This window comes from Adiantum capillus-veneris, chromosome 28 (assembly GCF_014529385.1).
Source record: "Adiantum capillus-veneris isolate H3 chromosome 28, ASM1452938v2, whole genome shotgun sequence".
NCBI lineage: Eukaryota > Viridiplantae > Streptophyta > Polypodiopsida > Polypodiales > Pteridaceae > Adiantum > Adiantum capillus-veneris.
Genome location: NC_140958.1, coordinates 86,240,173 through 86,252,909, shown reverse-complemented (window position 1 = coordinate 86,252,909; position 12,737 = coordinate 86,240,173). Strand labels below are relative to the sequence as shown.

The 12,737-nt window shown below is 41.6% G+C and overlaps 1 protein-coding gene across 1 annotated transcript; it reads right to left on the bottom strand.

The window, feature by feature from the left end:
* Positions 1 to 2,327: 2,327 nt before the first annotated feature.
* Positions 2,328 to 3,495, bottom strand: LOC147420818 (uncharacterized). The gene has a single exon (XM_086504716.1). The coding sequence runs from the start codon at positions 3,386 to 3,388 to the stop codon at positions 2,723 to 2,725; it is 666 nt and encodes a 221-aa protein (XP_086360842.1). The 5' UTR covers positions 3,389 to 3,495; the 3' UTR covers positions 2,328 to 2,722.
* Positions 3,496 to 12,737: the final 9,242 nt, after the last annotated feature.

Below are 12,737 nucleotides of genomic sequence, written 5' to 3'. Positions count from 1 at the left end.
AATTAAAAAGAATATATAGACACACGTTATCCCTCATTTTGAAACACAGAATAGAACCACATTCAGTAGAATGCTCAAGATAGTTGGCACAAGACAATTCCGTCAAGGTCATGGGGAGGGGGGCAGCGCATTTGAGCCGTTCGACTGTTGTCCATTCTCTTGCAGAATCTTAACCAACTGCTCTAGATGATGGCAGCCAACTTCTCGGAATATGCAGGCCTGCAGACGAGTAGACGCTTCCCAGATAAGCATGCAAAATTGCACTTGCTATGGACACATCATCAAGCGGAATGTAGGAGGTTGCATTCACTCAAGGGCTGCCACATCAGTACACAAAAATTCAAGTCTGCTGTCAGCTTCGTGACTGGTCGCCCGTTTACAGACAGGTGTAATGGCCCCCTCTCCCACGACCATTAACGGCCGGGAATGGTTGTGCACAGACCATTTCCGTAATCAAGGCTCCCGGCCTCCGCCGATCGCCCATGATTAACGGGAATGGTCATTGCACGATCATGCCCTGCACCTTCACATTCAAGGATTCCAATATTCAGCTATATATATGTGCTTTAGATATTCATCCCCCGTTATTTTAAATTACATTATATTAAAAGCCTACACGATCCACCTTTTACAGATGTGTGGTCCCATGAATGTATTCCATGGGTGATGTTGTAGTGAATGACCAAAAGTGACAAGTGTAAAATTGAGATACATAGAGTAGGGTAAAGGGGCCACGTTAGAGCCACCTAAGCAAAGACACGAATTTCGATTTTAATTTTGCACTGTTTTGAGCTTTGAGGCGGGCATCACATAGGTGAGGGCATCTTGTACCACCCGTAAAAATTGTAGCTCAAGAGCGGTGATACACATGCGACGAACGAGACCACGACAGATTTGTAGTGTAAGAAAATTGGGGGTGAATAAGGAGCCACCTCCAAGGGGTGTAAATAGCCAACGTGCCAGCACGGATAGAATCAACGATCAGAGGGTCAGGATTTATTTACACTTGTGCTAACCACATAGGCACTGAAGCGTTGTCTACTGGTGCTTTTAGTAACTCAAAGTGGGGCTCGTTGGGTCCCCCTATAGGGACCCGATTTTTTATTGGTTGTTTTACCCTCGCAATGAATACCATTTCTTTCCACCATGACTGACTCCTATGGTTCAAAACCTTATCTTTATAGAAGGGAGCAAAGTGAAACCTCCGTAGGTGATATATGACTAGCAAGTTAAATGTTGTCAAGGCATAAAGCATACAATCACCAACAAAAATAGACCACAACAATTCAAAAGAGCGAAGTGAAGCACTTGTGTGTGTGTGTGTGTGTGTGTGAGAGAGAGAGAGAGAGAGAGAGAGAGAGAGAGAGAGAGATTGATTTCTACTGAAGACCCATGCAGCCTATGTAACAAATACCAAATTATTTCCAAGTTTGATAGAATCTCATCAAGGAGAAAAAGGTCCTTGAGGTTGAGGTCTTTGTGATCGGTGGACCCCCCCCCCCCCATACACACACACACACACACACACACACACACACACACACACACACACAAGTTTTTGACATCATGAAAATAATCCCAAGGAGACTACTTTGGGGGCCTTGAATTTTAGAAAGAGAGAGAAACAATCTACAAAGATTAGAAGATAGTATTTGATGCCCATCTGTCCCTCTTAAGTCATTTTTTGCATCTCATGAAGGTTATATTTTATTTAAATTTTCCCTTCTCCAGGAAAGGGAACAAAATAGGTCAACTGCCAATGGAACGGACTATATTTAGACACCCATCTAATTTAGGAAACATAGACATGCTATAGCATTGAAAACAAGAAAGTAGTATGTTGCATATGAGTCTCTTCCAATTTTCATGCAATTTCAAATTACTAATGGAGAATGTTTTGACCTGTAGTAAGGGTTGTAAATAGAATTCTCGGGTGGTTTACTATGTGTAAAACTACCATATCACGTGCGTTCGAGATATGTTTGTAAAACCACTTATCTATGAATTGTATAAGAATATAATCTACTCTTTTCTTTTAAAGTCTGTTTAAAATCTGTAGGTTTTTTTCAAATTTGAAAAAATAATACCCTTATGTATATATATTTTTGTAAGTTTCAAAAACTTTAAATACCCTTCTGTTGAATTCAAGTGATAAGTTAAATTTTTTATTAGGTGACCTCCCTGGGATAGAATTCTACTTAGATTGTTCACCAAACATGTTGCCTTCTTACGGTCTTCATCAAACATGTCGCTAAGTGACCAAAACTAACTTGCAATTTTTTGTAATATCTTGTGTTGAGAAGGGAAAAATGAAAATAAGCCCTTCCCTATGGAAGGATACTACTTGTCAGTGCCTATCTTTTTGAGAGAATAGGGAGCCCTTCAAAGCCTAACATTGAACTGTTGTTGTTGTCCAAATGCAAACTAACAATAGTGAACACTGAAGAGTGAGATGTTTTTTCACATACGATTGCCCTCATCAAATGTACTAGACCTTAAAAGCCAATTGAAACTTGGGCAGTTGGCATTATTTGCAAATGGCACATGATGTTATTGGCAAGTATAACTCCCACTAAGAAAGTATATTGTGAGAGAAGGCACTATATTGAAGGCATCCTCTCTTGCCCATTTTTATATGCATCCTAATCTTTCTTAGCAAAGTTGGGCACACCCACACAGGCACAAAACAAGACTCTAATGGTGGAGCCTCTCATAGCCAGAGCTAACAAGCACACACAGAACAAGTAACCTCGCTGAGGTTCGTCTCTTGCAAGCAAGACGTCGGCATGCTGCTGCCATGCATGTATAGATCAAGAAGCTCCCTAAGCTCTGATGGATCTTCAAATAGGTGCTCCATGTCCTGATTCTCCATCATCCAAAGCAAATGCTCAAACAGGACAACCTCGCATGCCGGAATGGCGAACCCGCCCTGTTGATTGAGCCTGAATCCCTCCTCAGTCCGCTCTAAAAGCTCACGCAATAGCGGGTGATTAATGTCTTTTGTGCGAATTTCGAAGCGCCTCTGCTTGCGGCCGACATAAATTGCTGAGTAGCCCATAGCTGGTGGGAGCTGGTCATGATGTGCTTCACGGCTGCTGCCATCATTGCCCTCAGATGATCGCCCACATGAGCTCGAGCCTCGTAGGAGCTTGCGACGACGCGGTGACATAACCTGGAGGGTGCGGTCAATGTTGTTTGCTGCACAGCGACGCCATTGGAGCACCATCTGCCGCAGGCGTACGACCTGGTGCAGGCCCAATATCTTTGACACCTTAATGGGAGATCGGGAAGCAACCTGGTTATGAGCAGCAGCATTGGGGGAGCGATCGCCTGCGTGTTTCATGGCTTGGTACCCGTAAGGGCCAAGGCCAGAGTCGAAACTGCCCATGGCAAGCGGCAAGACAAAGTGTGTGCGCGTATGTGTGTGTGTGAGAGAGAGGGAGAGAGAGAGGGAGAGTAGAGAGCGCAAGCTGCAGATGGAGTTTGGCAATGCGAATGACCACGGCCTTCAAAAAGAAAAAGCAAAGCAGCACGCGCCTAATTTCTCTTGCGAGCTCGTGCTACAATGGTGATTTTGAGCGGACATGCCCATTGCCCACGACCTGCATGTCGGGGATTTGTTAGAGCGTCCCTTCATCAAACCTTGAACTAGGAGTCCAAATTCACTAAAACTAGCCTAGTGCCAACTCTTGCGCGCTCTTTACAAAAGTGAAGCCATTTCATGTGTTGTACATGCATCCATGCGGTGCCTTCATCTGACGATTAAAGGAGGCCCTTTAATCGTCAGATGAAGGCACCATTTAGCGCAGTGTTGCAAGAGAACCCTTCAACCCTTTAAACAAGGGAAGCCCTCTAGACAAGTGTGTCTGTTTCTCTCTCTCTCTCTCTCTCTCTCTCTCTCTCTCTCTCTGTCTCTCTCTCACACACACACACACATAGATAAACCATGTCTGGGTTGGGAGCATAATTTACAATAAATGTACCACATTCTTTTCAACTCAAGGCTTCTTAATCATCCTCGTGACTATTTGACACCCCCTTGTGAGGTGGGATTTACGGTCCACCATCTTCGAACGATGTGGACCGTCCATTTATTCTCAAGAATAAAAAGATTCCGACCGGTTGAGCCCCTGCACTCGAACCCACCACCTTCACAACCGGCGGCCATGACTCTCCCATTAAGCTATCGCGCACCACTTGAAATGAAGGTGTGAACATAGAATCATATAACAAAAATGACGGGGTGGGGATAACATGGTGTTCACTTGGAGGTCACTTTGAGATGGATGGGGTTACACTACAATTACTTTGGGATAGTCGGGGTCACACTGTAATCACTGGGTAATGGGTGGGGTCACAAGGTGATCACATGTTGATTGGGATTCACACGGGGGATCACTTGGCGGTCACTTGATGTTCACATCAAATTTACTTGGGGTTCACTTTAATTGTGATCAACGATGATCACTTGGGGATTAAACCGCCATCAGACGATGCAAAATTAATCTCGCCACCCCCAATTAATAGGGACCGTACATCCCACTTGACAGAGGGAGTGTCAATTAGTCACAAGGCTTAGTCATGCCTGTTGAGCATATCTTGTAATTCATGCAATTCAAGAGATAACATTTTAGATATTCAACCTATCAATAGCTTCTTGTGCTTTCAAAACTACACCACATTACATACTGACCAAAGCTTGTACATTGTAGAGAACCCCTTGCATGGTATCTATACTATTATAAAAGGGGGAGGGATTCCGCCCGCCTGCCCCCCCCCCCCCCCCCCTCCTGCCGCCGACACGTGGTGAAGGCTCTTTACCTCGACTGATTTCGATAGTGTGCACTGTCGCCTATGCGCTGAGAGAGAGAGAGAGAGAGAGAGAGAGAGAGAGAGAGAGAGAGAGAGAGAGAGAGAGAGAGAGGCAATCGAAAGCCACCAGCCACACTAGTCCTCTATAAACTTCCCGGATGTTCTTTGCCCATCATCTCCTATCCTTGCATCCCTAGCAATGCTCTCCTATTGCACCATTGAAAATAGTCGAGATATTTAGTGGCTATCTCTTGTTAGTTATATCCTCCTATGCCTGCATTCCTAAAGACTATCCTTTTAGAGAATTCATCACTGAATCACATTATGTGCAAACAATCTACTACTTTGTTGCTTTAGGGCCTTGTAGAGCTTGTCCTACAGTTAATACGGTCCAAGAGATAGCATTGCTAATAGGAAGTCAGTTTGTAACTTTTGATACTTTCAATAGTACAACACATCCAGTCAACGTGTCAACCAAAAATTTCCAAGTAAATTTCTTTTCCAATCCATCTCATCACGATTCATGAAAATATTTTCTCATGACACCTTCTTTTATAAAGCCACATGCTTTCAAGATGCAAGCTTAGGTGATTGCATGTGGAGGAGTGAAGCCCTTGCTTTGCCTCCTCTAAAAATAGTCTAGAGCTTTTTGACCTTCCCCTTGCTTGGAATATTTTGCAATAAATGCATTTCAAAAGATATTTGTGACTCAAAGCTCATGAACACCTTGATTTTCTCCTTACGAGTGCCCCAATCTTGGGATACATAATGGCCATTGTGTCCTTGTCTTGGCATAGCATGCATAAATTGTAGTTCAAGACACCACATAAAAGAGAACCAATCAAAAGTTTTTTTGTGCTTTTAAAAGTACACGACATAGTGACATACATATGAATCAAAGCATTGCCCTTGTCTGACCTTGCCATCAATCTATCTACCTGTATCAACTTGTTACAAAATGCAACATGTCTTTGAGATGCAAGCATATGTGATTGCAGAAGGATAAAAACCTTCACTCCATGTTTAGTAGAGAAAGGCTTGTGCCTTTTAATACACTCTTATGCTTCTTAATACACTCTTATGCTTCTTAAAACACTCTTATGCTTCTTCATGCACTCTTCCCTCAAGAGCTAGCAATCCTCATGCCATACATGTTGATCAAGAAAGCCTTGTGCTTCTTAATACACTCTTATGCTTCTTCATGCACTCTTGACCCTACACCTCTTGCCAGCATATCCTACAAAGCCCTCAAGAGCTGGAATTCCTCATGCCATACATGTTGATCAAGAAATGCCTAATATATTGGTTTTTCTTAAGAACAATTGACAATTTTATAGATTTCCCATATCAAGAAATTGCATAATGCCACATGTCTTCAAGATGCAAGCATGGGTATTTGGATTGCAGAGAGGCACTCACTTTGCATTCAATAAAGCAATGTCAAAAGTCTCAGATAAACACACCCTTGTCAACATTTGAGAAACCCACATGGATGATTGTTGATGGGATATTTAAGAGATCGGAATGCAAGAAAAAATTAATATGTTGGATATGGATCAAGAGGTACTGAACATCAAAATACCACCAGAGGTAGGCAACCGAGAGCTATGGGAAGCGTGATTGATCAAAATACCACCAGAGGTAGGAAACCGAGAGCTCTAGGAAGCCTGATTGATCAAAATCATAACCATCCTGAGAGCATGGCATCAACTGACTAGAGAACAGGTGCATTTTTCTGGACAACAAAAGGCTCTCAGGCAACTTGACATTTCTATATACTATAACACCACCCCTTGAGGCTCTACCCAGGTTCGACTAGTGCTTTATCTAGGGTAACAAAGACAATAGATGCTGAGGAATATGTAGCACTGATACGAAATCTCACCAAGTGAAGGGTCAGATGGAGGAAAACTACAAAGCCATGGATCAAATTGTTTAGACGATTTTAAGAGGGGACATATGTAAAGACAATGTGTTTGTTGCATGGGATCAACACCAAAACAAATTGGTAAGACTGCAAAAAACTGCTCTAGTTTCACATCATAGCCTAGAGGCTACCTCTTGAAAAGCAAGAAATAGCAGGCATGGAGCTAGATGTGCAATGGCTGGCTGAAAGGCTACAGAAAGCAATGGTGGAAAGGAACTGGCCAGCCCACGACACATGGATTTCAATAGCCTACAAGTGCACCCAACTCACTAAGGCCAGGTTAAGAACAAATCCAGCCATAGCGGAGTATACGATGAGAGGCAGATGCACACAGCAAAGGCTTCACCTGTTTGAAAATCTACAAGGCTTAGAGGTGTGTGTATCCACATGGCCCAAAAAGTCAACCATTGAATTCAAGGAAAGGATGAAGACTAAAAAGGGGAACCATATGAACAAAACATGGCAGATGGGCATCATCCTTAACACAAACATGATTTAATGCCAATAATATCCAAGCATTGAGAGGATAGGATTTAATGCAAATAGTATCTAAGTATCGAGACGATCAAGAGATCAAGGACAAGAAGAGGAAGAGACAATCCATTGCCAAATGAGGAGGGCAAGCTAGCGAGCATCCAGCTCAGATTTAGAATGAGACTGAAGCTAAAGGGAAAGTCAGTGTGGGCACCGAACCCAGGTTTGTGAAGCAAACTAAATCTGAGGAGCCAATTCAAAAAAAGGGGGGAAGAATGTTAGAGGTGGGAAATCAAAAGAGCTAACCAACAAACGTGGGTTGTTAGATTGAAGAATCAATAAGGATGGACTTACCGTGACAAAGTATAACGGGCCAAAGGCAAGTAAATTGGGGTGGAGGCAAGAGTCGAGGTATCTAGGGGGTGTACTGCAATGGAAATGGACTATGAACTTTGAGAGTGGAGGAATTAGGAAATTATATGAAGCACTTTTGTGAGATTACTTTGTGAGCATAGTGGGTGAACTTAATTGATGGTAGCAACATAAACATGGTACCTAGTTAACTTGGCATGAACAATACGAGAGAGGGTTTAGAGAACATAACAATAGTTGAGAACCGGATTCATATGGAGCCGATCCCCCCCTCCAATAGGCATTTGTATTATAGTTTCTCCCATCAAGAGAGACTTGGTCCTCAGTCCCAAGGCCTCAAACACCTTTGACAGTGGAGAGAGCTAGCGGGGAATGAAGGTAAGGAAGAGGAAGAAGAAGCATTCCATAGGAGAAAGAAATAGTTCCTCACTTATCATCACTCTTCTTGCTAGCATACATAATAGCATAGTAATGAAGATGGAGAAGATGGCTAGCTTAAGCATTGAAACATGGCTCTTGCTTGGATTTTCATTCCATAGCCAAGAGTATTGGTGTAGGCTCTTACTTCTCACAAGCTTGGAGAAGGAGGTGGAGTTCCTCAACTTTCAGCAAGTGAGAATGGATCCACAAAATGAGTGTGTGTGTGGTGTATATCCCCCTAGCACCCCCCTTGCTTGCTTGGGGCGAGATGCAACTTTTCCACATGCTGCAAGCTCATTGGACCCCTCTCACCCTAGCCAATCACATGCAGCATGCAGTCAAGTACATGGATAGTCTTTTGACAAGTGTCCTCCTTACCCCTGAGAGAGAGAGAGAGAGAGAGAGAGAGAGAGAGAGAGAGAGAGAGCATGAAAATATCTAGATATTTGTTGGATGGAACTAGAAGCTCATTGGACCCCTCTTTAGCCCAACCAATAGCATTCAAGCACACCATGTGATTAAGCTTAGTGAGAGTCTGACATGTGTCTCATGTGCCCTTTTAGAAAAGGGGTGCCCCTTTGGTGAGTGGAAGGTTAGGTCAAAGATTCCCCTAACTTTGAGACTTTTATGCATAGGAAGCTTCTCAAGAAACTTCCTCATTAAGTGTGTAGGGTTTCTTTTTGACTCAAGAATCTTACCCCCCATGCATAGGAAGCTTCTCAAGCAACTTCCTGATTAAGTGTTTAGGGTCTCTTTTTGACTCAAGCATCTTACCCCCCATGCATAGGAAGCTTCTCAAGCAACTTCCTCATTAAGTGTGTAGGGTCTCTTTTTGACTCAAGCATCTTACCCCCCATGCATAGGAAGCTTCTCAAGCAACTTCTTCATTAAGTATGACAAGTACCTCAAGTACCTTAGTCATCAAGCATGACAAGCACCTTAGGTGGAGTTCCCACCTCAAGCTCAATGCTAGCTTGCCTAAGGTCAAAGGCAAGTTTAGGTTGGGTTCCCACCTCAAGCACAGCCCTAGCTTGCTTAAGGCCAAAGGAAAGTTTAGGTCAGGTTCCCACATCAAGCTCAACCCTAGCTTGCTTAACGTCAAAGGAATTTTAACACTAACCATTGGAGGTCTTTAATGAAGCTAACCCTAAGGTCTTTTAGGCTCCATTAGATGCACATTGCTCTTTGATAGACTACCTGCTTTTGGACCCTTATTGAGATGTAACCATGTCTCCTCTTGGTCGCCTACTGAGGTAAGCCTAGAAGCACTTATTGCACATTTCTCTTTGATAGACCATCTCCTTTTGGACCCCTATTGAGATGCAACCATCTCTTCTTTTGGTCCCGTGTTGAGATAGGTCTAGAAGCACATGTCTCTATTCTAACTCTTGTTCCCGTTTATTCTTCCATATTAAATGATCAGTTTAATATGAGAAAATCATTTGGTAAAGTTAGATATTATATTTTATGCCATTACCTCTCTCTTGAAATCATAGTCGTCCTTGACTATGAGGTAGAGAAGATAAAGCCTAGTCATTAGTCCATGTTTCTTAGCGGGTAGAGGATCCCTTTTTACCCTACAACATCATTGCAAGATGGATGACTAGTCCATTTGGTGCTTGGGAGACATAGCTGTGGCAAGCATGTCTCCTCTTTAGTCCATATCATACTTCCAAAGTAGAGTGACAAGTTCTACTTGGTGTTTGGGAGACGTCGTCACCACAAACATGATTCTAAGCATGCATACTTTTAAATTTGTGCACAATAAGAAGAGAACTAGTCTTATAAGACAAAAACATTTTTCATTTAAAATACATTTTTATATGCTTACTCTAGTGCAACGTTCTAATCATTGACGAGGTTCATATTATCCTTAAGCTAGATTCCTTGCATCCATTTAGCATCTCTAAAAGGATAATTATTTAACTTAATAAGATATTGTCAGATAATCTTACCGTTTTTTAATACCTTGTCTTCATGTCATAGGATGGACTTAGATTGAAGTACTTCTTCTCGCTCTTCGATTTTTGGAGGGTCTGCAACTATTGCTTCTTTTGATGGCACTCCTTTGTAAGGCTTATGTAGGTTCTCATGGGAAACATTCTGCATGCGCCAATGGTTGGGCAACTTCAATTGATAAGCCATCTCATTGAATGGATTAAGAATTTTAAGGACCATAGTATCTTTGTGCTAGTTTAGCATCATACTTTGGTGGTCCGTAGGACTCTTGCCCATAGTATGCCTCAGATGATCCTTGAGAAACTTTAGCAAGACCCAATCATTTTCCTTAAAGGCTAAGGCTCTTTTGTGCTTATTAGCAGCAGCCCTTTTTGCCTTTCCTGTGAGATGGATATAGCCCCTTTAATCTTTGGAAAAGATTCTTGTAGGTCTCAGCTATATTCATCAGTAGCGAAGATCTTTCCATGTACTTGAAGTAGTAAGGGAATTTTGAATCTTCCCTCTTTAACCTCGAAAGGTGCTTCTCAATAGAAGTATGTACAATGTCATTGTACGCATACTCTATAAGAGGTAGGTACTTCCATAATCGAGAACATTGATCTACTTCCATGACATAGGCTTTTGGTAGATTCAAGAATCATTAGATTAGTTATTTCACTTTGGTCATTCGTTTGTGGATGATAGGCCGAAAGAGAAATTTAATCTACTTCTTAATTTTCAAAAGAGACCCTTCTAGAAATTACTGGTCATTTTAGGATCTTTGTCCGACACTATGGACGTTGGAAATCCATGATGCTTGAAAATTTGAGATATGAAGAGTGTTGCCATTTGATGTGCCTTAATAGTGTTTTTGACAAGCATAGAGTGTGTTTTCTTGTTAAGCCTGTCGACTGAAACAATTCAAGTTTCTTCCCTTGATCAATTTTCAACTTTTGGTATACAACGCATTTTGAAACATACTCTTGTATGCTTACTTTTCATGGTAGACCAACAAAAATACATTTCTACTCCTCGAAGAGTAGACTATGGAATCCTTCTTTGCCCCGCATAAGAAGAAGTATGGGATTCATACATGACTTTTGTATTGTATGAGTGATTAACACATAGCCTATTGCTGTTTGGAAGATAACCATCCTTCAAGGTGAATGGTTCTTGTTTCTTCCTATTGTAAAGGCTGTAATTACATACTTAAAGTCTTGGTTAGTAGCATACTCATGCATCATAAAAGATAGATCATTGTGAGTTGCTATAGAAACCACATTTACCCTTGGTCGTTGTGAAAGTGCATCGACTACTTGATTGTGCTTGCCAACAATGTGAGCAATATGAAATTTAAATTGCAAAATAAAATTTTCTCACCTCATTTGTTTGTCGGGGAGCTTGGTTTGCGTCATGAAGTTCTTGAGGCTTTGTGATCCATTCGTAGGATGAATGGAGTCCCCAAGAGACAGTGTTTCCACGTGTTTAGGGCATATAGAATAGCTAGTAGCTCTTTTTTGTATTTGCCCAATACTCACTTATTGAAGTTGAGTCTTTGACTCTTATATGCTACTGCATGCCCTTCTTGAAGAAAAATAGCTCCAAGGCAATTACCACAAGCATCACATTGGACCTCAAATGGCTTTGAGAGATCCAATAGTGTGAGCACATATTGAGAGATAAGATTCTCCTTAATTAAACTTCTCAAAAGCTTCTTGCACTTTTGTAGTCCATGAACACTTAACGTTTCTTTTTGTTAAGTCATGTAATGGGCCTGTTATTAGCAAGAATTTTTTCTATGAAGCATCTATAGTATGCACACATACCTATGAAGCTTTGTACCTCATGTAGATTCCTTGGATTAGGCCATCCTTTTATTATCTCTAACTTTGTTGGATCCATACGGGTGCCATCATTAGAGATAATGTGACCTAAATATTGAATCTCTTATATAAAAAGTTCACTTTTCTTTTGATTAATGAAAAGCTTATTCTCTCTCACAACTTGAAAGTTACCTGGAGGTGTTGCTTGTACTCTTCAAGAGAATTTGGATGGCCTAAAGATTTTTGTCCATCATGAGTTTGAATGCGTCTGGAGCATTTGTCAGGCCAAAACTTGTAAATTATCAAATAGATCTTCTACCAGCGGCATGGGAAATCTATTTTTGATAGTGATATTATTTAGTGCTCTATAGTCGACACACATGTGATATGTGTCGTCTTTCTTTTGCACTAAAAACAATGGTGAACAAAATGGAGAGGAACGAGACCTCATCACCCCCTTTTTTTCACGAATACATGCACTTGCCTCATGATCTCCTCTTGTTGAGCTTGTGAAAATCGATAAGGAGGCTTGTTAGGTGGTGAGATTCTTGATAGGAGCTCAATTGCATGGTCATCATGCCTCATTTTTGAGATAGCTCACTAGGGATGTCATCAATGAAAACATCTTGGAATCCATTTAGAAAATTAGACAACTCTAATTCCTCTTGATTTCCTTTATTGCAGGGACATGTTGTTTCCCCAACTCATTAGCATCTATGTACATGCTCTTTTACCTGTAGGTGAAGTAGATTCTCCTTTCAAGGAACTTCACGTTGGAAGTCGTGTGGTTAAACCATGGTGTCCCAACGATAACATTCTCATGTTTGAGAGGGAAGATGAAGAAATCCTTTTTGTCCACATAGCTTTGGACATGAAGCCTTAATTTTCCAATTAAGGAAGTAACTGAGACGTCTTGTCCCTTGATCTAGCTCCATTGGCTTTCAATGTATGTCCCATCTCATGGGCTTGTA